At 35.9% G+C, this 25378-nt stretch overlaps 4 protein-coding genes across 9 annotated transcripts in view; 1 reads left to right on the top strand and 3 right to left on the bottom strand.

Moving 5' to 3' along the window:
* The window catches only part of Tomosyn (syntaxin-binding protein tomosyn), a 258629-nt gene extending 246444 nt beyond the window's left edge, over positions 1-12185 (bottom strand). For 2 of the 6 annotated variants that reach the window (XM_065367727.1, XM_065367726.1), the window contains exon 1: positions 11610-11895. In XM_065367727.1, coding sequence (XP_065223799.1) covers positions 11610-11726 — 117 coding nt within the window. In that variant the 5' untranslated portion in view covers positions 11727-11895. Of the gene's footprint in view, positions 1-11609; positions 11899-12149 lie in introns of those variants that run through there. The other 4 variants (XM_065367724.1, XM_065367722.1, XM_065367723.1 and 1 more) reach the window with 4 other exon arrangements.
* Positions 12186-13574: 1389 nt separating this feature from the next.
* On the top strand, positions 13575-15481 carry Coprox (oxygen-dependent coproporphyrinogen-III oxidase). Its single transcript, XM_065367732.1, has 7 exons — positions 13575-13779; positions 13846-14029; positions 14103-14441; positions 14524-14686; positions 14759-14878; positions 14960-15129; positions 15198-15481. Exons 1-7 carry the CDS (start codon positions 13703-13705, stop codon positions 15282-15284), a joined length of 1140 nt encoding a protein of 379 aa, XP_065223804.1. The 5' UTR covers positions 13575-13702; the 3' UTR covers positions 15285-15481.
* Positions 15482-15519: 38 nt separating this feature from the next.
* LOC135848367 (gastrula zinc finger protein XlCGF62.1-like) lies at positions 15520-16869 on the bottom strand. The gene is made up of 2 exons (XM_065368266.1): positions 16858-16869; positions 15520-16506 (listed from the first exon to the last, which is right to left on the bottom strand). Exons 1-2 carry the CDS (start codon positions 16867-16869, stop codon positions 15520-15522), a joined length of 999 nt encoding a protein of 332 aa, XP_065224338.1.
* On the bottom strand, positions 16745-24909 carry LOC135847978 (zinc finger protein 26-like). The gene is made up of 3 exons (XM_065367728.1): positions 24410-24909; positions 24191-24340; positions 16745-20817 (listed from the first exon to the last, which is right to left on the bottom strand). Exons 1-3 carry the CDS (start codon positions 24548-24550, stop codon positions 17398-17400), a joined length of 3711 nt encoding a protein of 1236 aa, XP_065223800.1. The 5' UTR covers positions 24551-24909; the 3' UTR covers positions 16745-17397.
* Positions 24910-25378: the final 469 nt, after the last annotated feature.

Below are 25378 nucleotides of genomic sequence, written 5' to 3'. Positions count from 1 at the left end.
TTCAACCCGTATATCTTCCTAATGTTTTCTTCCTGTAACTTCCCACACAACGTCGTACCATTGTCCTGATGGGGGTGTAGTTGTACGTAGTAGGAAAGATGCGACCTCAGAGGGGTGGAACTGGTAGGAAAAAAATTACATCGGTAAAATTCTCATTTTCGTGAACGGAAAACTACATTAGAAAAAGATTTTAGATTACAGATAACATACAGAACACGATGTTGTATTTCTTCTTCCTCCAACAGTAAGGTACTCTGAATATGTATTCTTTCATTCGCATCTTATGTATCGGTAGTTTGCCAGAGGATGTATTATTCCATACAGAAAATGGTTGTTTTCACACGACTTATAAATTCATTTATCGCAGTCGAATCGCTATATCGGTGTTTATTTGTTTGGTTTGGTTAACTTATGGCTTTTCATATCGCGTTTGCGGTTTTCCTCATGTTAAGTTTTCTGCGTACTCTTCTGTCACCCCCGCTGTCGTCATCGTCGCCACCACAAAGGGCTCGCGAGCTTCGGATATTTCGCTATATAAAGAGTACTTGTGCTTTGCTTTCCCCATAAATGTGTGGGCATAAAACGCAGCTCAAAGCTAACGGTTTCTCTTTGAGGTAGTTTGGTCGGCGTTTTCGGAATATGATTATGAAAACTATTACGCCAGTAGTCGTGGTCTATATTTATGTAAATTGATTACAAACGCCTGGCGCTCGTCGCATCGTCTGTAGTCGTGCTTTCGTGCAGAGTGGTGGGTTCTTTTAGGTGCGTATAAAAGTGAATTCGGCGTCTGACAAAAACAACAGCATCGTGCTAAGGCTTCACTGTTTTAGCCAGGCTACAGGTAATATTATATTTTAAACAAGTAATCCGATTGGAAACATCGGGTAATCGCTTAAAGAAACGTAATAATGTATTTTTGTTTCTGTTATTATATACATTAACTAAGTACCTCTAGACCTCTACTTACACGTTCACTTTATACCAGTAAGGTATATTTGAATTAGTCAGGTCACTACCGACAGATAGGCTTAAGTTAGAGAAAAGTGATGAAAAGGTATCGAACTTATAGATGATTTTCTGCAAAACTGAATCAATAGTCACAGAGATCATTACGACACTGCTTAAAGACCAGAGGTTCTACGTATGTGACTCTAGATGGAAAGAATAGAGCTTGAAGAAGGTGGCAGAATGGCTTGCCGCAAGGAAGTGTCCTGTCGCCCATTCTTTTCAATATCTATACCAATGGCCAACCAATTAGAGGTCTTACACGTCACTTCCTTTATACAGCCGACTTGGCGCTCACAGCACAGTGTGACATATTTGTAGATGTGGAAGACATACTGAATAAGGCAATAGAAGAACTCAATACATACTATAGAGACAACCACCCGAGGTCAAACCCAGCCAAGAGAGAAACTTGTTGTTCCCATCTGCAAAACCATGAAGCCAAAGGACAGCTCAACATACAATGGGGAAAGACTCCTCTAAATCATACAGACTATCTCACTATGAAAATACTAAAATGAAATTGTCGGCAATAACAAACCTGATTTGATTGTGAAAGCTAGTAGGCAGTAGATGGGGAGCTAAATCACAGGTCGATGTCCTGCATACCTCCACACTACACTGTGTTATTCAGTCTCACAATATGCATGCCCAGTATGGGGACAATCAGTGCATGCTAAAAAAGTGGATGTACCCCTAAATGAAGCGTGTTGCTTAGTAACAGGGTGCCTCAGACCAACTCCACTAACAGAGCTGCATTGTCTTGCAGGGATTGCACCACCAGAAGTATGAAGGGAGGTGGCTGCCAGAGCAGAAAAAACTAAAGCAACGCATAACCTCCTACACCCCATATACAGTTACAACGAATTATAGTAAAAGCTCATTATAACACTTTTAGTTATGGTCCCTAGACAACCCCATTTAAACCAATGTAAAATTAATCACAATATAATACATATGTATTGCTCATGAGCGATTATGAATTGCGTTTTAACGCTCTAAAATTCAGGAAAAATCACATTTTTTACATAATTCGACAACAAAAAACCAATTTTTGACGACAAAAAAGCTTACCTTCATATAAAAATTCTCCCTTTCTAAAAATTTTTTGCTGCAACAACAATTTTTTTTTGCAGTTTTGAGTTTCAGAAAAAAACTTTTATGGCAAATTTTTGCCAAAAAAACTGTTTTTTTAATTTTCAACAGTTTCAGTTCATACAAACAAGTAAAATTATTTTCAATTTTGGCCAAAAGAAGTAAGATTGTTTTATAACCTTACCAAACGTTAATATGTCGAAGTTTGATTACAATTCTTACAAAAAAGGCAGGTGAGTACATTGACTTTTCAGATATGGACCGCTAGTGGTCCATAAGCCTAACATGCAGCCATTGTCTTGAACACAGTAAGTCAAAGGTTGCAATCTGCGCATGTGCCAGCTCTGTTATGACGTTCTCTGTGGTACGGTTCAAAGGATGGAGGGAGGTATAACATCACTGTATACATTTTTCAGATTTGAGCATGAGTAGAAGCCAAACGTCAACTTACTGATGAACTATGTTCAAGACCATTGGCTTATGCACTGCTAGCAGTCCATATCTGAAAAGTCAATGGGTGAGTATCTCAAGTTTTTACAAAAGAGTAGAGTTCTAGATATCTCATCATAATCCCTAGAAGAAAACTGAAAAGTAAAATTTTTCAAATTTTGGTAAGCAACTAAATACTTTTTGGAAAATTTGGAACAAAAAAGCAAGGCTTTCTGAAAATGTTGACCACAGGACACAGTTTGGTTATTCAAATTCAAGATAAAGTTCACGTTTCCCGTCGACCGTATATAATGGACGAATAATTCAAATCGCAGGAAATGACGGCTAGATTTTGGATGCAGAATCCAGGAAACCTTCTGCTCATGCGCCAAACATGACGCTTACGGTGCTGGTGGAGAGAGAGACGGTTTACTAGTTGAACGTGGGTTGAACCAGTGAACCATCTCTCTCTCCACCAGCACCGTGAACGTCATGTTTGGCGCATGAGCAGAAGGTTTCCTGGATTCTGCATCCAAAATCTAGCCGTCACATTTTGTCTTTTTTTCACCGTTGAATTATTCGTCCATTATATACGGTCGACGACGTTTCCACTTCTTTTATTGCGCTTGTTTTGGTTTAAAATGAGAATTTGCACTTTGCAGTATTGCGCTCACCAGCGTTAAAGTAAGACTTTTGCTTATAACGCGTTTCGGCTTATAATGCTCTTTTTTCTGGTCCCTTGAAGAGTGTTATAACGAGCTTTTTCTGTATCAGACAGCAGATCACTAAAATCCAGGCATAGTTTCCTAAGAACAGTAAATGAATTTAGTGCTCCTGCCAAACTTGAGTGGTGTCAAATCTGAAATACATGTGTCAAGAAGCAATACTATGAGCAAATTGCTGCCTCTGGAAGATTCAAAGTAGACTGAGAAGTGGAACAACATGCTTAACATCCAACTTATACCCATGGCATTGCACTTGGCTGACAATGATCTAGTATGCGAATGCGGCTAGGTACTACAAAATGACAGACACCTCAGACACCTTTTCAAGGGTCAATTATACGGCAACTTTGACATGGACATGGACAAACTGAACCATCAAATACTGGGACAAGAAGGGAATTTAGACAGTCCACTAGACATGAGAAAAAAATGTCTGTTTTTGAACTTTTCAAGACAAACCTAAAACTTTTCCATTAGCCCATCTCTGAAATTGGAAAAATCAGACATAGGCTAAATAAATGCCAATGAAAGCTGAGTTTCATTTTTTTGCTCCACATTCTCTTCATTGGCGTTTCCCTTGATTTTTGCAACATTTTTTACTACATTTTGAAATGGTGTATGTGTATATCATTTTCAAGTGATACTTCAGGCAATTGTTGCCGCAATTTTATTTTACAATTTTTAGCAATTATCAGTCATTTTCATGCTCATTCTACAGTTTTTGTCATATTTCAAGAAATTTTCGCCAAATTACACTCTAATTTGATGAATGATGATTTCATATTTTTTTAATTTCAATTTGGCAATTTTTAAAAATCTGCACAAATTTTACTAACTTTTTCTCAAAATTTAAGATAGCTGATTGATCAATTTTTTTACTCGTTTAATTTAGAGAAACATTATCTTTGGAAGTTGTTTGAGATATTTTGGAAATTTACTTTACATTCGGAAAGTGTAAAATATTAAATATAGTACATATGAGTGAACTTTGAACAAGCAATCTGTTAACCCATGGACAATTTTTTGTCCAAAATTTATTCATGATTTTCATTGTTTTTAAAGTAAGATTGGATATTTTTGAAATATCTCAAACAACGACCGAAGATGTTTCTTTGAGGCATATATCAATATTTCAAGACAATTCAATCGTTAATGAGCGAAGGTACTCGTAGTTTCTGATGAATTCAGATATGAGATGGGTACGAGATAATATATCTCATCAAGTAGATTAGGAAGACAACGTGTGAGTTGAAGTGAAAGGACTTACTTATTTACAGATCTGAGTAAGTACATCTATAGAAATATTCTGTTACCCTCGAACTACGAAAAGTCGTACTCACCTAAAACACACAAAAAAATACAATTATGGATTACTTAGTTGATTTTAATTGATTAAAAATTGTGACAACATGATATAAATAATTATTTGCAAGCTTAATAAGGAAGCTGAAAGTAATATTCCAAGATATCTACCGAATTTTAAAAAGCGCGAGCGGTTTTGTTGTGTCTTTCACTCGAACATATACCCCCAAAAAAATTAGAAATCGAAAGATTCGTTTGTTGAGTTTTCTGACACATGCTTAGTTCAAATATATCCACTTATAATTGGGACAAATCCTAATAATTGATTTCACCAATACTATTTTTTCTTTTTTTTGGAACCTAGGTATATAATATGATCAATATGCAACATAGAATACCAAGAGTAAATCTCATGATCTCATCTAGAACAAGTCGAATAGGTGTCTACACCTACTACCTATTGAAACAGTATAGATGAAATTTCGGAAAATTCCATGATCTGTAAATGTAATGGTTGAGAAAATATTCCCACACAATTTGTATGTACGAGGTTGAATTCTCGTATATGTTTCAAGTAGGTAACTCGAAGTAAGAGGTAATGGGAAATTTTGCGTATAAATGTAATTCTGAAGCAGCTAAGCAACCTTCAAAGGGTTACGCTGCGTCTGAAATACTAAAAGGATAAGAATCCTTGAGGTAAATTTTCTCTTTGAAAAGTTGTTTGAAACGTTTGATAACACACTTACGGCGTTTTTATATAATAAAAAGGGTATAATAATTAGTAATAGAACCATTTTCTGCTAGTACCAAGATTCGATCATAAAAAATGACGCTACATTGTCACTTCCGAATACAATCGAAATACTTCGTGAAATACGATCTCTATTTTTCCTATAGAAAGTATGAAAGAAAACAACTGTTGACAAAATCGACGCTGTAGGAGAAGTACAAACATCTGTAATATTCATGAAAATAGATAAGCGATAAAGAAAATAACTATTTGGACTCGAACTTCGAGCAAATTACGTACACATTTGTACCTGTAAGTACACGTTACACGAGTAGTAGGCACTTCATTCGACCAAATACTCAATTCTATTATCCCTCTTACGTACTCTCTCTTCAAATTGTCTTTAATTTCAAATTTTCCACCGACAACACAACAACAATTCGCTCGAATCGACTTTGAGCAGCCGAGTATAAGGCGCCAAATTCTCATAATTTGAAACCAGTTCCACACCGCATCTACAACAAGTTAGCACTTGGGATGTGGTACTTTGCCTCATTTAGGTACGTAAAAGGTACTTGAAAAGCCACTCGTAAAACGCTATCACACTCGAAGCATAACGAGACGACGCAAGGCAGCGGTAGGTAAGTTGTTCGAGGAGAGATATGGTCGGGGGAGGAGGGCGGTTCAGTTCAGATAGGGCTTATTCAAAAAGTTCATTTCATCGATTACACATTGTTTTTCATCAACGCACACATTGTTGAAATATTTCGCTCGGCTTTCTTTTATCGTTGCTAGCGAACGTACTTGAATTTTCATTGCCACAATAACGAATGAAAAACTTTTTATCTTATTCCGAACCGCCGAGTACATGTTGTATACACAACAAACAAAAAGCAAAAGCCAACGCTGTGGCTGTGGCATGGCACTAGCTGTGGCTGTGTAGCTGTAGCTGTAGCGATGGCGTAAGCGTAAAATTTCGACTCGTGCTCGTTCTTCCATCATCGTTGGCAAGCGCTAAATAATTGAGAAAATATTTTTGTTCGATTTTCAACAACGTCGTTTATATATAGCGAAGAAACCGCTTTCCGTTTCAAAATTATCAATTTTTTCCTTGTTTCGGTCTTATCCACATAAAATCTCCGATGTCATGCTCAATTTAACGCCGCAAAAATCGAAAATTACTGTTCTGTTCTTCATCGTCGTAGTCGTCGTCGTCGTATAAGACGAGATTTTTCTTTATTGAAAACACATATATATGTACGAGGTTGAAACTACAAAAACGGAAAAAGGGAGGAAAAAATGGGCAACGCTGTAAATGGAAAATTTTTTTCGAAATTACATGTCGTCGGAGAAAGATTTACTCGTACGAGTGTATAAGGTTTTTAGTGTGTCGAATAGCGATACATATTGCAAAACGTTATACTCGCTAGTCTGGTAATCGCTGTACGAATAATTTTCAAATAACCGATGATTTATTTTTTCAGTGGTGAGCGTCCAATCGTCCATTGCCGTTGTTTGCCAAACCAAACCAACCATCGTTGCATATCGCGTGTGTGTCCACGTTGTAATTACCGGGTGTCAGTTATAAAATATTGAATATCGTTGAATACGTTTTTAATGGCGATTTACTGTTATAGCAGGTCGAAATCATGTTAGTGGGATTCTTTTGCGTTATGCATACAGAAATGACAATTGCTGTGACTTGATAGTTTGTATCTCACCTACACTTGTGCATACAAGTTCATCGTCCAAAAACTGTAATACGAATTATTTTTGGTGCCACTGTCAAACTATGTTGAAGAAAAATTTATACGTTGAGAAAATTTAATGTTTTACCAAAAATAAAAAAATCCAAATGATTTCAGAAACAATTAAGTACCTATTCTAAAAATGATTTACATTATGATACCGAAGAAATCCACATTTTGATTTTGGTTCTTTTTTCAATCTTTTCAATCTCAGAATTCAAAATACAGGTGGTCAAAAAACCGGATCATTTGTTTGAAATTTTTGTTCATTTAGAAAATTCCAAAGATTTCAAAGACAAAAAAAAAGAAATTGTCAAAATTTATTTTCAGATTTTCAATAAATTTTTAGCCAAGAAAAGCTAAAAATACTAAAAGCTAAAAATACTAAAAACACAGATTTGAAATTTCCTGAAATGAACACGGCCAGGTACATACAATAAACAAAGTGGTTTCAACAAAGATGAGTGATGGCAAGTGATGCTCATCTCAGCACATTCTCAGCTTTTGAAATTTGGGTATTCATTTATGAGCACCTGGTAACCTAAATAATGAAAATAGGTAGCATTTGAAAATGAGGAAAATAAATCCGATACCTTCATTAGAAGGTGGCTCTTATTGATGTTTTGGCCTTAAACGCTATTTTGAATCTTCAAGTAGTAGGATATCATTCCTGATGTCTAGAATGCATCATCATTTTACATCAGCTTTTTGATGGGCTCAGCCAAATTTCAAAAATAAATCAACAAAACACAATAAAATAATGAATAAAATCATATTCTCAGCGGACTATATAATGAGAATGTGAAAAATGAAAACTAATACGGGTTTTCTGTATTTTCGCGATATTTTCAAGATTCGAATTCGAGCTACCAGAAGGACACGAGCTTCAATCTCGAAAATCATAAGTACAGAGAAACTGAAGCAAAATTTCAAAAAAATCGTGTCTTTTATACATTTTTCAAAATTTTGATTAAAATTCCGGAGGGTAAGTTCCTAAGAAAATTTTCATTTTTTTCTAGATTTACCGCACTTTTTGAGCCTTACAGCTCCACTGAAATGACCATTGAATGGTGGGGTTAATTTTTTTCAATTTTTGTTTGAAAACAACAAATATTTCCCTGATATCAGATCTCACTTTCGAAATTGAAAAAATAAAATAAAAATAATCACTGAGATAATCCACTTTCTCTTTGCAGACAAATCTTCAGTCATTTGAGAAAAGGAAGCGAAAAAACGCATGGATCTCCTTCAAAAGTTCACTAATACGAAACACATTCAAGAGAGACCGAAGGTTTCGTAAATTTCAGCTCAAGAAATTGAGCTTATAGTTTTATTTTTAGAAGTAGATTCTTAATCGAATTTTTATCAGAAATTGAAATTAATCTACGTAGTTCAAACAAACAAAAATACTACTTGAGGAGAAGTGATATCATTACAAGGAAGTACAAACCTAATAAACTTGAGAAACGTTTTAAAACCAAAGTTCAAGTTCTTGGACAAAATCACTTGACAAGTCAGATCAAGTAATCATAACTTTAAACCCCCCATTATGCTTTGATGGTTCCATTTTTTCACTGTATTTAAACCTACTCAATTTTCAGTGAAAGCAGCAGATTATGAGCAAACAAATGATTCCCCAGACCCCAGATAATCAGGATGAGGAAGTAGAGAAAAAATTCCAAACACGTGACGTTCAATTATCTGCTTTTCAACTTTTTCCGGTGATGACAAATTTCAGTATCAAATGCGCGAGTCGTATTTATAATCAACCTGTGATTTACGAACCGTCCAACATCGTTTAATACAATGAATTTAAAAAACTTCAACATATCATATCGGTGAACGATTCATCATATTCTTTCTTCTGAATCGCTTCGTCTTCCTCGAGAATCATTAAAACAAATTCAATCTCTAGTACATCGCAATAGATTTATTTCCTCCATCACGCGTGTTGATTTACTTAAGGAACCAAACATCAGTAAGAAATTGAATTTAACCAAGATGAGCTCATTTAACCGGTTCACGGTTGGTCGAATACACGGACGACGATGACTATTCGTCGGCGAGGCGCGTAAAAATACATACGAACTATTACGAAACGATGAATTCATTGCATCAATTAACCGCTACCCACGGATTAATCGGCTCGTGCCCGAGACTGTAATCACCGCAAAAGACTGCTGCAAGTTTGTCTCATCGTATCAGGTGTCAAAGGTCAACTACACCGAAGAGCACTGAAAAAAAAAACTCCACTACATTATCAGCTCATAACGCTTCGCAGGTTGATGCACAAATTGGCAATTCGATTTCTCATATTTTTCTCCGCCGAAATCGCCATTTACTCGAGACGTCGTCGTCGTGTCGTCGTCGAGTGAGGTAAAAAAAATTCAATTTCAGCCATTCTTATATCGCGTAGGTACCTATAAGTATCCCGGATACCGCGCATTTTTTTTAAACAAATCGATTCCGACATAAGGAATAGAAAAAGCTTGAAAATATCGAGCACGCGACATAATTACCACGTTCGTTTCACGTTTCGAGCAAGAAAAATATATAAATATGTAAATTTAACACGCGTTAACTGGAGTCGTCGGCTCAAATATACTCAGACCGGAGTTTTTCTCGAGCCAGTCGGTCGTAATAATCACGTGCCAGTGAATTTGGACGTCGTTGTCGCAGGTATCTCCAAAATAATTCCATTCTGTGATATGATAACGTTCTCATGGATCGAGTAAAAGTTCAATGACAAAGTAACGTGAAAGTAAACATGTTATTACGTGCAATCGATGCGTAATAGGTTTTTTCAGCACGATGGTTGTTAAAACAGCAAAAGCAAAACACAGTCTCGTGCTGGCGAGGGCGAGTTTCCAAATGTTCTATGCCAAGTGCTTTGTGCAAAGGTTCGAGGTATAAATTTTAACCGCATCTTCTTATAAATGGTATATTTTTCCTCTTCGCCTTCGTATGCACTTTGTTGTCGGTAGTTGAGGGGTTTTTCTTCGTGAAAAATTCCACGCTGGGTTCCAAATGGCGAGCTTTTGCAACGCGATTATTCTCTCGTGAGAGTTTGAATTTAACCAAAATTGGTATTTTTTTATTCCATTTTGTAAACTCTTTTAACTCTTCGAGTGTATAAGTGCTCTTCGGTTCTGTATCAGATTTTACGTAAATAACCAAAACTTCGCTCCGTGAAATTGCTCGAATGGCTGCAGCTGAAACAGCTTTAATTTAGCGAAATATTATACATCAGAGTCGTAAATAACTTCGATGTAATTTCTGTCATTTTACGTATTTAGATTTTCTTCATCGTAAACGTATGTATGTATGTATGTATGTATGTAAGTAAATCTGGAGCAAAAAAAAGGAAATCCATCAGAACATAAAATCATCTGCAGATAGGTATAAAGCAGCAGCAGATTCCAAATCCACACAGATTCGAAATAGGTAGGTAGGCATGTTCGCATAATCAGCGTAAAAATTAATAAACAAAGACGAATTAAAAATGAACTCCTGAAGACAAAAATACAAACATCGTCTGATCGACTTAAATAAAATCAAAAATAATTAAGCAAGTACCTAATTTCTAGATAAGATGCTTAGGAGAAAAAATAGAATAAAAAACCATCGCTGATAATCCAATTAGACAGTTTCGGTCGATTAACTCGTCAAATAATAGTGATTTGCATTCAACGAGCAGAGCAATTAGCTACACATAAGTATACGGATTTTTTCGGGCTTGATGAATTTAGGAACTTGAAACTTGAAATATAAGACCGATCAAATAAAAGAGAAGCATTACAGACGGAATTTTCTAAGAATTCTTTCACACCCCGAAGAACTAAATGGAATTACGTGTTTATTATACGGGAAAAAAAGAGAGGCGAATTTTCGACTTGGAAATACGACCATAGTTTTTATTATCAAACACAAAAGCCATTTCATAATCAATCTTGCACATGTCACGAGTTTTCAGTTCATGCGAGAATAGCCTTTGAAAGTGAAATTTTTCCAAACGAATTCCAATACAGGTGAATTTTCAACAGATAAGCGCAGGTTGTAAAAGCGCGTTAAGGTACGACACAAATATGCACGCGAATGGCGATAATTAGTGCGAGTGTTAAACAATAAGTTAATTAGATAAAAGTAATCAAATTGCCACAACATCATGCTACATTAAAAATGACGTCAGTAATTGAATACCAAAAAATAAAACCCTATAAAATAAAATTCGCGATACCATAGAGAGAATGATGGTATAGCGAAAAATACGATTCAAATTGGAGCAACAGCATCGATGGTAGGATATACTTTATCAATGCTGACAATGAGAAAAAAATTACTTCGTAAATAAACGTTGATAAACGAATTATGAAAAATTCGTAGCCAACTTTGCATCGAATATTTAAACCAGATTAGTACACAATATGCTAGTCTATTTAGTAAAAGTTATCACGATTTGACTCTCGATATTTCATCACTGGCGTAAGCTAGCAGATAAGTGGCAAAATTAGATAAATAAATAGGAAAACAGCGCGATAGGAATGGGTTTAAAAAAATTAATTATTCGTAAAATACCTTGGCGATTTGAAAATTATCCGGTTTCAGTGTTTCTATCACTTCTTCCTCGGGTTTGGTCGGCGGTGCAGATCGAAATCCGTCCAATACGCCTTTAAATTTAATCATTTTCGACATGATTACCGGTAAAGCGAAACAACTTAGTTATATTTAAAATGCATAATATCAGTTTAAAAATTAAAACATTATGCCTCGTCACCACACTGATAACATAAAATGTTTTGAAATGATAAGCGAAACGCCCAATCGCTCGACGCGGAAGCACACAGGTAAGTAAATAATATAGCGCGGGAGCGTACACTATGTTGGGAGTACGTTATTATCCGCGAGGAGGTAGGAGGTACGTGAAAACATACACGGCTGCGCAAAACATGTGCTGCGGAATCTAATCAATACGAATATTACTTCGCTACTCGCATCCGAAGATTGTAAAATTTTTATATCATGAATATTTTAGTCATTTTATTGTAATCCGACTGCATTTCCGATTTGCAAAATATTGAATATCGTTCCATATCGGTCGAGCAAACCTAACCGTACCTTTATTACGATTGACTCCATGTCTATCGTGTACGAAATTCCATTTGAATGCGGTAATCGTCGAAATTATGTTCGTCCAGGCGTCGTCGTTACGTAGGTACTTGCGATGAGAAATCAAAACAAAGTCGTCGGTGTTCCAGTTCAATTGAGCTTAATTGTTTGGCGGGCCGGAGATCAAAATTACGCTGATTGATGACAGCTGTAAATTAAATTATCGAATTAATCTTTTTATGCGTGATTCGGTCGGTTATTACGATCGGAGATTTTAATAGCTGTCGTCTCAATTAATTCTACGAGGGTAATGACTAATGAGTAGCACGTTCTATCATCTCAGACCGAACCAAAGTAACCGATTACCTAATTGGTCATTAATCGACCGTATACAAGATGAAAACTTCCGGAATTGAAATGCAATGTCAAAAGGATGTTCATACACCTAACGTCGGATACAGACTTTCGAAAACTTCATCGTGTCTATTATTTTGAGTTGAGGTCTGAGTTCTGTCTTCTGCCCAAAGCTTATATGCAGTACAGATTTCTATAAAAATGTCATTTCATGGGATTCGTACCTTCTAAGTATATCAACTATGAAAATTGAAATGTTGAAATCACTGCTGATAATGATAGGTAACTCTTATTCCTGTCTTCTGCGCCGACGAGAATTGAAAATATTCTGCAATTACATTTTGAATAGATTAGTTTTCAACTATCAAGTGATAAATAGCGATTAACGATAAGTAAAGAAATGAGATATGGCCATACATACTTCATCCGCAAATGATCAAGATCAACAATTTCATCAATGAGAAAAACCATCTTCAAACTTGAATAGATTTCGGTGATGGATCTTTGATCTTCCTCCGGCTGTTTCATCTTGGCAGGAACTGAATTTGCGAATCCTTCACATCTAGATGTAGAAAAATGATTGAAATTGTACGAATTAACGACCAACTTCAGTCTTTATCACATTATTATGAACTTGAGAAATTAGAATGCTTTGAAACACGAAATTTTTCGTGAAAAATTGCATCAAATTGCATGTTTTTCCATGAGGTCTACGAAAAATATATTGAACTCGAAATAACCAAGAATAACCGCGCAAAAATGACGAAAAATTTAAACAAAATGGCGTCCCTGAACGAAGACAAATTAGGATTGTTTTACAAATTATTCATTTCTACGCTTGTTCGAAAAAATTTTGTATTTATTTTTCTTTTATCTTACTTTATTAGAATCAAATGTACTAAATTACAAAATTTTATGCCTGAAAATCTCTAAAATTTGTAAAAAATCGAAAACGAGTCCTCCATTTTTTTGATGATAAACCAACGAAATGAAATCAACTCAAAATTATTTGTGTGAAAAACAGCCAGGCTGTGGTAATTATTGTGGTAGCTTTCAAAAAAATTTCAAAAAGCTGATAAAAATTATCACGATGATTCCGATCCGATGAACTTTACTTTTCTGATGCAATAATATTGTTCACTGTTCAGTAAATTTAGTAATAAGCCATCAGTTTTGATTTAATTAAAGTGTGATCGTAATTAATCAAAATGCCAGGATTTAATTTCCATAAAATATTCGCCTCCTCGGCGTACCCAATGTTTAAATCACAGCAGAAGAAACTCAGGTACTACAATCTATCATCATATAATCTTTGATCATTAGTTCCTTAACTGAAGAATTATGCTTTCAGGTTCCTTGGAATATCATCGGTGACTGCTGGTGTTCTGTATTGTAAAACGAACTACGTCACTATGGCTAGAAAATCCATAAATTTATCAAATTTCATGGCTCAACCCATCACCGATGTTGAAATACTCGAAAAAAATAGTAACGAAATGAGAACCAAAGTAGAACTTTTAATTATGAAGACACAAGTAACTACTTACTTTCTCTTCAACTGATCACTTACCATCAAGCAGTATGTAATTTGTTCGCTTTATTTTGTAGGCCGACTTTTGCCAAGCTTTAAAAGGCGAAGAAATAGCCGGCGATTTCAAAATCGATCGTTGGACGCGATCTGAAGGCGGTGGAGGTATTACTTGCGTCTTACAGAATGGTCGAGTTTTTGAAAAAGCTGGAGTCAATATTTCAGTAGTGCATGGTTTCTTGCCACCTGAAGCTGTAAAGCAGATGAGAGCTCGTGGCAAAAAAATCCAGGACGGTGAACAAGTACAATTTTTCGCTGCCGGAGTTAGTTCTGTAGTTCACCCTAAAAATCCCAAAGTCCCCACTGTTCATTTTAATTATCGGTATTTTGAGACGACTACTGATAGCGGAATTACCGAGGTGAATATACCATTACTCGTTGATATTTTTGTTTCTTGCAAAAATGAATCTTACCTGCTAATTTTGGCGATTATTTTTTCAGTGGTGGTTCGGTGGCGGTACTGATTTAACACCTTATTACTTGAACGAAAAGGATGCTGTGCATTTTCATGGAACTTTAAAGAAGGCTTGTGATAAACATGATAAAGAGTACTACCCTAGTTATAAAAAATGGTGTGATAATTATTTTCTAATATCCCACAGAGGTGAGTTTCTCACATCCAAAGTTTCCTTGAAAAAAAATCCAATTTGTAAAACCATTTTTCTTCTCAACTCAGGTGAATGCAGAGGAATTGGAGGCATATTTTTCGACGATTTGAACAAACCATCAGATAAAAAAGCTTTTGCTTTCGTTACAGATTGCGCCGAAGCAGTAATCCCATCATATATTCCGTTAGGTGAGTAAGCAAACGAGTTCCAGAATTCACGCAATTTGACGAATTAAACCCAGCGTAATTTTTAATAATTCATTTTTACAGTTCAACAACATAAAAATGATCCTTATACTGAGCAAGAAAGAGACTGGCAATTACTTAGAAGAGGTAGATACGTAGAATTCAATTTAATTTACGACCGTGGAACTAAATTTGGCCTATATACTCCTGGTGCCAGGCACGAAAGTATCCTCATGTCGTTACCTTTATTAGCTGTAAGTATCTTTTCTTGGAATAATATCTTCCCTTTTTTGAATTTCGATCTGATGATTTTTATTTTCAGAAATGGGAATACATGAATATCCCACAACCAAATACCCCGGAGAGAGCACTAGTGGAAGTATTGAAACATCCAAAAGATTGGGTTTAGATTCATCTTCGAGTTTTATTTTGCGCTTCACTTCAAACCAACAACGATGTAGTTACGAGTGAAATTCTAACACAGTTCGTGTCGACGTCTGAGAAATTCATAAACACACAAATGATCAAGAAAAACTTAATACAATCGTATTCTGATGGCATTTACTAAATGAAAATGAACAATAAAAATTCTCGTTACAAGTTTTACTCGATAGTATATTTCAAATATTTACGTTGAATTGATTTTAATCGACAACAGGTTCAAGATGGACACGAACATTATGCTCTTTTAAGCCATCACTTCGAGTAAATCCTTTACCACAGACTTCGCAAATGAACGGTTTTTCCCCGGTGTGCGTTCTGTAATGAACTCTGAGCTGATACATTTGTTTGAATTTATGATCACATTTATCGCAAGCGTACCGTTTGGGCGTCTGGTGTTTCCGTTTATGATGTTCATTTAAACGCATTTTATTTTTAAACGATTTACCGCACAATTCGCAGACAATTGATTCTTCTACTTTGTGTCGAGTTATCATATGAATATAAATACCGCTTTGGTGTTTAGCGGCGAACCCGCATTTATCACATTTGAAAAGCTTAACAGAAGAATGAGTCCTTTCGTGAACACGCAATCCTGCCTTACTTGAGAAATTTTTATCGCATTTGTCACAAGTGAAAGATTGTTTTAAGATATGTTTTTTAATATGCGTCAACAACGTACTCTTCGACCGGAAACATTTATCGCAGTGACTGCAAATGAACTGCTGGTAATGTATATCGTAATGCTTACTCAGCGATTTACAAGAGACGAATTTCTTTTGGCAAATATTACAAGGATAGATTTTCTCTGTATGGAATTTCTGTTTATGAAGCCTCAATCGAGCATCGCATATGACTAGTTTGCCGCAAACGTCACAGCTCACCGTACGTGGTATGTTCTGATGATCTGTATCATCGTGATTTAAAATATCGCAAGCTCGAGTGAAAGTTTTATGACACAGTTCGCAAGGATAAAGTTGAGGTCTGTAGTAAGTACTGAATTTTTTTCCTTTTGGCAGTTCGAGTCGTACCTCGGGTTCACTTTTAATTGGGATTTGCTCGAGGTCTTCGGCGTTATCGCTCGCATCGTTTGCATCGATTTGATCATCTTTCGAGTAGGGCGAATCAATGACGTAAACGGTTTCGATATAAAGATTGTCGCAGTTTTCAGTCGTTACGGATTCGCTATCCTGTAATGGTAAAAAAAAAAGAAATGAAAATACACTCGAATGGTCGCATTTTTGGGTTGTTTTGTTCAAAGAGGTTCGTAAACTGAGATACAAAGAAGCGATTTTATAAGGTGAGTATTTGTGCACAAGTAGGTATCATGAATTACGAGAGAAAAATCAGTTAACTGATACATCAACGTGGAGTTCAGTTTTGAGACATCTTATTCATCGGCGAAGAAAAATAAATAAAACCAATCAGTATAATAAAAATGAATTTACTTATAGTTTTTTTAGACAGTCAAAATGCGAACAAATTTTCACAATGCTTCGTACAAAAAAAAACCAATCAATCACATAAAAACAATCACTTACAAAAACAAACATTTTAAAGTAAAATTATAAAAAAAAACTCCTATAAGATAGGTATAAAATACACCACAGAAATGAAAACTCGTCTGAAACGATTTTAAAATCAACCAGTCGTTTTGAAAGCCTCGGACTATTTTCTTCAACAAATAACAAAAAATTATTTCCGAGCAACAAAATTAAAATCTAATACATACCCACTTTACATATCAGAAACAATAAGATAATAACTTAAATAATTTAACTTCTCGAACTATAGATTAAAATTTGAAAAATAAATTCAATTTTTGATTGTTGACATGATGAAATTTGTTTAGAAAATTATTCGTTTATTAATTTACCATTAACGGAGACTAGCTCACTTTACATAAAACAAAATAAAGATGCTTCTGGAGCTACGATTAAAACTCAAAGCAAAAACATAAAAAACTAGTAGACTTCATTCTAAATGCATAGGTAAGTAACAAAAAAAAAAAAATCAGTCAAGAACATACATACGTAAAAAAAAAATGATAAAAGGCCATACATTCGTAGATGATCTTAGAACTAATCTATAACTATAGTATCAATAGGTTTCGAATTAGCAGGAATAAATTCAGGTGAGTGGGAACGTTTATGGAACAACAAAAAATCCAACGAGGAGAAATTTTTAAAACATATATTACAAGTGTATCGCTGTTTCTCGCCAGTGTGAATTTTGAAATGATCATTCAAGTCAGCAGCATTTTCGCAACTCTGATCGCAAATTTCGCACGTGAATAGTTTTTTCGTAGCATTTTCAATCTCTTTGTGGATTCTGAGATGATTTTGCAAGGCACTTTTCTGGTCGAACGTTTGGAAGCAAATCTTGCAATTATTCTCACCGGTGTGAATTCCAAAATGATCTTCTAATCTAGCCGCATTCTCGTAACTAATGTCGCAAATTTCGCACGTGTATAGTTCTTTAGGAGCAATGTCAACTTCTGTGTGGATTCTGTCGTGATCCTGCGAGGCGGGCTCTTCGTTGCGAATCTCACAGGGAAGCGATTTTTTCGGCGCGTTTGTGTGGCTCTTTGATTTTCCATTAAAAGAGCGAGTACCTGCGTTATTCTCTGAATTATTCTCAAGCGTGACGGTTTCATTGCGAATGAGGAGAACTGAAGGTTGTTCGACTACGTGCGTTCTTAGATGATCATGTAGATCATCACGAAGAGAACATTTGAAATCGCAAATTTCGCACGCGAACAGTTCTTTCGATTGAATATCTACACTTTTGTGGGTCTTGAGGTGAACTTTCAGAGCACGTTTTCCAACGCACAATTCGTTGCAAATCTCGCAAGGAAAAGATTCTTTTGATTCGTGAGATTCGAGATGACATTTCAGGCTTTTCCTCGAGGTACATTGTTTCTGGCAATGGCTGCAATTTAACTCGCCGGGATGCATCTTTCGATGCGAAGTTAATTTAAAGTAACTATCGTACGTTTTCCCGCAATCTACACAAACGTAGAGTTTTGATGTTCCATCGGCGGATTGACCAATATGGATTTTAATATGCTCCTGTAAGATTTTTCTAGATGTGAAGTATTTCTGACATCCGAGGCAAAAGAACTGACCATCGTTTTCGTGAGTAATTTCGTGCTCCTCTAAACTCCTTTTATTGGTGAAGCGCATTTTACAGGCAGGGCAAACATATTGCCTTTCGCCACTGTGCACTTCAAAATGCTGCTGTAGATGATAATAGGAGTTACATTTATGATTGCATATTTCGCACATGAATGATTCATTATTTAAATGATGAAGTCTATGGTGTTGTTTCAAACTTGGATTGCTTCTAAATCGTTTCTCGCATATTTTGCAGACGCATTCCTCTATCATGTGTTTCCACTCGATATGACTCCGAAGCTGCGCTTTTGTGATGTAAGATTTTTTACAGTAATCACAAATGAACGGTTCAGATTTGTCACGAGTGCACACTTTTTTAATCATCAACGGTTCAGATTTGTCACCAGTGCGCTTCATTTTATTCATTAAGTGAGCCGATATAACGTGTTCATCTCGAGCTGATTTATTCTTGAACGATTCGCCACATTGCTCGCAACAGATACCCGAGTGAACTGATTTACAGTGTTGATCCCGAGCTACTTTAGTCTTGAACGATTCGCCACATTGCTTGCAACGAATAGATCCTACTGTGCCGTGTACGTTCAACATATGATCGTTGATGAGCATGCGACTTTGCGTAGTAAAATCGCATAGTTCGCATTTCAAAATACTGCTCGATGTGTGGAATCTTTCGTGTAACCGTAAAGCTTTTTCGTCGATGAATTTTTTATCGCATTGGATACATTGATAGATGTAGTGGTTACGCATATGCGCCTGTAAGGTGTTTTTGTACAAGAAGATCTTCTTGCAATAACTGCAGATAAAGTTGCCTTTCCAGCTCGAGTTCGCTCTTAAATGAACCCTTCTGCGATGACCTAGTAAAGCGATTGCATTACCGAATGATTTGCCGCAAGTTTCGCAACAAAATGTACCTTCTAAATGCGTTGTTTTCAAATGGTACTTTAAATTATGGCTATCATGGGTGCTATATTCGCATTTTTTGCATTTGAACTGCACTGAATTCTCGCAAAAGGGAAGTTTTCGGTTATGAAGGAGCAAACCTCTTTCAGTGGAGAAATTCTTACCGCATTTATCGCAGTAAAATGGCTTTCGCCAAGAACGTCTTTTCGGTTTACGAATGTTTTGGCGATCTTCATCCAGGAAGTGAGATTGATACGAATCTAGATCAACGTATTCGGTCTCATAGGGAACTTTGTTCGAACGAGTCGAACGAGGTTTTTTCGCAGCGCGTACGTTACTTCGACGATTACGAGAGGATTTATCGTAAAAATCATTCAATTTATGTTCAGTCACGTCAACAAATTCGTTTACAGTGTTCCTAACTATTTGACTGAAATCTTCGGCGGTAACTACTTCATTCTTCAAAGGATATTCGCTGTTCATCGTATGAGGCGAGTAATTTGATATTTCGTTACCGTTGTAAGTTTGACATGGTAGTTGATCGAGTGAACTCACTTCTTCGTGAAATAATTCGTTCGACCGATCAGGTTTGATGCCATTTATAAAGACCGCGTTCTTCGAATCTACAAAACCGTCAGAAGGAGTGGAATCTAGTACTTCAATCTTGCAGATAGGAAGTGACGATCGATGAAACGAATCAGCGTACTCGTTCTCTGATTTATTCATTTGATTAGGATCGTACTGGTGCGAAATTACTTCTGGGTTTTCAACAAAGTCAGCTGCGCTCTCAGGAACGATTAAATTATGATTTGTGAGAAGATCGCGAGGAACGTCTTCGCGATGGATATCAGTGCGAATGAGAAGTCTGCTCGGCGTATTTGAATTTTCACGAACACGAAGAGCTGACAATCGATCGAATTCATTATCATTCTTTATTATTTTTGGTTCTCTAGCGACATCAGCCTCGACCTTCGAGACCATTACATTATCATCAGGAACGTTAACGAAATTGGGACTAGCACGACTAACATCCATAGGACTATCGTCAGTCTCACGAATACGAGGAGACGACTGAAAATATGATTGAACTTCGTTATCTACCGATTCGCGAGTGTAATCGGATTCAGATTCATTAGATGTAACTTCTGGTTCGTCTGCGGTACTAGGAATAACGGAATCAATGCTCGAGTCAAGATAACAGTTCACTTTATGATCAACAAGATCGTTAGAGCTGGTGAATGTTTCCTTACAGATTTCACAAGTGAAAAGTAACGATTTATCGGACGAATTTGGTGTTTCTTCGCTTATTAACTGATTCGTCGAATCCGATTCCATACTTACATCTTCGGTGATGGTATCGATCACATCTGGACTGATTCGATTTTCTTCAGAGGTGTTGTTCTGAACAAATGCAGGTTGCACGAAGGAATTGGAACGATTTTTGACTGATATTGATTCGTAGGCCTGTAACGGTAAAAAGAAAAAAAAACTGCTTGAATACCTTGCTTCCTTTCGCAGAAACTCATGCAAATATTGATTTCATCGACATATTACACATTGTGAATTATTTCAAGGTAAATTACAAATCGATAAATCGAAATTAGGCCAAAAAAGGTGTTAATCAGAACCAAATTTTTCCAACTTTTGTTATCAATTTTAGAAGGGAAGAGGGGTTGTTCTCAAAATGCCAAGAACTAAAATAGCATGGGCAATCAATTTATCATGAAAATTCAACATCAAACACTCGAAGAGTTTTTCTCTCTGAGGAAATCTGATCAGATCAAGAAAATGATTCATATCTGAGCAGATCTGCAAGTCAGAACCGTGATCTAATCTAATCAAAATTTTGATCCGATCACATCTGATCATTTTTCACCAAGTATTACCCCAAAGAAAATGATTAGATTCTGATCGGTTCAGATCTGATCAGACATGTTCAAACCAGTTTGATTAAATCTGATTAGACAGACCTATTTGGACATGAGCTGATCAGAGATCAATATTTGAATTTTTCTCCAGGAATTTGACCATTCAATAATTAATTAGTCATTATGAATCCAGTGTAAACACACTCGCAGCGATAAACAATGATTAATTGATAATTAAAACGCCACATCGAGTAAGTAAATGGTGGAATATGCCGTTCTAAAGCTCTATGCACAGACTTTCGGCGATTTAATTCAGATTGACTCGATTCACTCGTCGTATCTTGAATGATTTCAACAGCTACTCCTTCGATATCTTTAGCAGAGCTAATTTCATCGTTCGAATGGTGATTCCCATTCACTGAGGACAGAAAATAGAAATAGACCGGTAATTCGAAATATTGCTAGAGCTAGGAGAATCAGCCTTGCTTTTTTTCTGGTTCACTGTTTCAGTATAATTGTACAGATTTCATGGTTTAAATGAGTTGATATTTCATCAGCAGTTATTTTTTTCGACTTTGAGGTAGAAATTAACTTGGACGAAGAATATTTATTTTTTGGAACATTAATTCGTATATTATAATTTTTTAAAAATCGTATCAAATATTTCTGAAAGTTTAATTAAATCAAACATATTATGACTTCATTTCTATTGATACAGAAAATGTTTTGATAGAACCTCGATTAGTAAATCAGCGCAAAATATTCGAGTCAAGGTAGTAAGGAAGGTACACATAATTTTCCCTCAATTTCGACCATCTTTCTGTGATCGATCTTTGAACATTTTTTATCACTCTTCAAAATATTGTACAGGGCTCGCAGCCTCGCACTCAATTTTATTCAAAAAAAAGTAAATTTTAATTACCAAAAAAGCTCGAAAAAGTAACACAAAAAAGGGGCAAAACGTGAGCAAAACATTTTAATGCAGAAAAAATCGACAAAAAAGGAAGAAAAAAGAAAACATGAGATCAGGAATTGAAAATTGGAATGTAAAGTTAAACCACCTACGTTTAAAACTTTTTGATAAAAAAGGGACTTTCTGAACAATTTTTATAAAACAAATTTCAACAAGAAGCAGAAATTTTTGCGAATTATCAATAAAGGAATTATACACATACTTAATCTTTGATATTTTTTTTCGAAAAATGTGACTTTTTTGCAGTTTTTAAATTTAAAAAAAAAGGGAGACTTTTCGAAATTTTTTGCCAATTTTAGGTAAAAAATCAAGACTTTTCTCTAGCTTACGTAATTAAGGATAATGACACATGGTACCTAACACAGCGATGGTAGAAAGATTCGCGATTGTAGAAAGGGGATTGAGGGGGGGGGGGAGATATCAAAAGTGAATTGATCCAACGAATACGTTAACAATTTCCTACATGGTAATGAGATGTTGCGATTCAACACTTCAGACAAGGACGAAATTTTGAAAAAGCTGGTATCTCGTGGATAGTTGAATCACATTTTGAAAGTTTCGATTTTTGAAACGCGTTTGTTCGGGCTGAAAAATCGAGTTTCTATTTCACAATATACTTGAATACTTCGTCAAAGAATTAGAAAAAATAATAAATCTAACGCTACCGATATATAGGAAAAAAAGGAGCAAGAACCGTTTTGTTAGTATTTATGTACTTCCAACTAAGTAAGTATAAAGCGACTAGACGAACAAAGTGACGAACAACAACAGCACGCATTTAAATAGTCGTAATACATTTGTGAGTCTTGAAGGGTTTTAAAAATGAGAAAGCTTTGAGACAAACTTCGCAAGTATACCTTTTCTCTCCGGTATGTATACGTTTGTGCTCTTTCAAACTATCACTTCTGGCGAAACTTTTGTTGCATATATCGCAACTGTAGGGTTTCTCGCCCGAATGTACTCTGTAGTGTTTAATCAATTGGTAATTCTGTCTAAAACTAATATTACACGTATCGCAGGTAAATCGTTTGACCGCTGTGTGCCTGCGATGGTGCTCGTTTAAGCGAATCTTGCTTTTGAACGCTTTTCCGCACGTTTCGCAAATGAAAGGCTTAACGTTACTGTGAGATCCTTTATGTATATAAATAGAACTTTGATTTCTGGCCGAGTAACCACAGATATCGCACATGAATAGTTTCTCCGAAGAGTGTGTTTTTTTATGAGAATTTAAACCCTGTTGGGAAATATACGAGTTGCCGCATTCGTCACAAGTGTACGGTTTTTCTCGCGTATGGACTCGCACATGTTCGATTAAACTAGAGTTGGAAGATGTGGACAGATTACAATACGGGCAAGTGAAACATTTGTTGTGTATGATCATGTGCTTCTGCAAGGTACGCTTCGTGAGGAATTTTTTCTCGCAAATGTCGCACGTGAATGGTTTCTCGCAGTGATATCGACTCTTATGGATAGCTACACGATTCTCCGACACGAATAATTTGCCGCAAACGTTACACATACTGTTACGTGGTAAATTCTCGTGATCCATTTTATCGTGATTGAATAGATCGCAAAATCTGGTAAATTTTTTGTCGCATATATCGCAAGGGTAGCTTTTACGCTGATATTGATTGTACTTTTGACGGTATAGAGCTCTGCGTTCTTGCTTCGATTGATATTTCTTAGTACGAGTAGATTTTTTACCAGATTTTTCCTCAGATTTATCGCACGGCTCAGTCGATTTTACGTCATCGCTTTCGTCCGATAAGAGTAAGTTTACCAGTATGTGGTTATCAGAATCGTACGAATCGACGTTCTCGACGTTTTCTTCTTCCTGTAATTTAAAAAATAACCTACGAGTGTGAATCTTCACTATTTTTACGGCTCACTAGGATTCCAATCTTGTGCGTAAGGTATTAAAAGCTTTCAAAAACGGTAGATGGGCTTATTTCGGAGGGATTTACATAATAAGAATTCAATTAAAAGTTCAACTCACCTCGCCTGATTCTTCTTTAAAGGTAGTTTTCACGTAATTTTTCAAATTCGTATCGGCTTCGGTACAGTTTTCTTTGAAAGTAATCCAATTTCTGATTTTTACGAAGCAATCGCTGCATATTCGGTCTGGTAACTGATCGCCACTGGATACCTAAACAGTACACAATTGAATATTAGGAGTGTAAGAGTAGAATTGAGAATACTTTAATTGAAAACTCACCTCGATTGAAACGCATTGTTTAATTTTGAGGGACAGGTCAGGAATGCTACTGTTGTCAAAAATGGGCGATAAATCAGTCTTTTCCACGAAGCAAAGTCGGCAAACTTTGGATAAGTTGATAGTATACGGTTGGTTCTTCATTTCGACGCGTTATAGATTCATGATAAAAAACAAGAACTCAAATGAAATCAATCCACGAGCATGTTGCACTTCGGTAGTTAACGTACTTTTGAATACGTTTGAAAATACTTTGGGGGGAATGAAGTTATTGCGATAACTATCACAATATTGTTACAATACAATCAATCAACATTCACTTCATTTCGTTGAAAATAATTTACACATTAAATTAACGAAGTAGTTGAAAACATTTCTTAAAAATTCACAAACTCTACTCACAAAATTGCTTCAAAAAAAATGATGAAAGGAAGAGCATGTAAACATAATAAACAAAAAATGCAAGGATATACGCACTAAAAAGTAAAAACTGGAACAATGTCAAGAAAAACGATAATAAATCCACGCATTTAAGCAACTTCCACATGCGATCGCGTGCGCCTGTATGTGTGTAACTACGCGTATACGTGCGCGCGCGTGGGGGGGGTAGTTTTCGACTGTGTTTTGCAACATGTAAATCGTTAAAAAACGAGTTTCGGCAAGCTGCTCGGTAGACGCTTGGCTATGGTAACGGATCGCTGTGCAAGAGGTGTGGGTTCGATTCCCGCGTCGGGCCAAAATTTTTTCAAAATTTTTTTTCGCGATTTTTATTTTTACGTGTTCAATTTTTACAGAAAATTCAATTTAATTTTTTTTTTTGCTTTTGAACAATGAATAATAAATTTTTGTGCACAGTCACAGTTGCACACTAATTATTATTAAAAGTGATTTTAATTTTTTTTTCAATTTTTTTCAAATTCCAATTGAAAAATGATTATGAACTTGAAGATACTGTCAATCTGTACGAGCGGG

Source organism: Planococcus citri, chromosome 5, assembly GCF_950023065.1.
Source record: "Planococcus citri chromosome 5, ihPlaCitr1.1, whole genome shotgun sequence".
Lineage (NCBI taxonomy): Eukaryota > Metazoa > Arthropoda > Insecta > Hemiptera > Pseudococcidae > Planococcus > Planococcus citri.
This window is presented reverse-complemented; position numbering and strand designations above follow the sequence as displayed.

Coding starts and splice junctions, on each gene's coding strand:
- Coprox (XM_065367732.1), top strand. CDS start 13,703: ATGCCAGGATTTAATTTCCATAAAATATTCGCCTCCTCGGCGTACCCA. Junction 13,780..13,845: donor TCACAGCAGAAGAAACTCAG/GTACTACAATCT, acceptor TTATGCTTTCAG/GTTCCTTGGAATATCATCGG. Junction 14,442..14,523: donor CTGATAGCGGAATTACCGAG/GTGAATATACCA, acceptor TTATTTTTTCAG/TGGTGGTTCGGTGGCGGTAC.
- LOC135847978 (XM_065367728.1), bottom strand. CDS start 24,550: ATGAAGAACCAACCGTATACTATCAACTTATCCAAAGTTTGCCGACTT. Junction 24,341..24,409: donor AACAATGCGTTTCAATCGAG/GTGAGTTTTCAA, acceptor TGTACTGTTTAG/GTATCCAGTGGCGATCAGTT. Junction 20,818..24,190: donor TTAAAGAAGAATCAGGCGAG/GTGAGTTGAACT, acceptor TTACCGTTACAG/GCCTACGAATCAATATCAGT.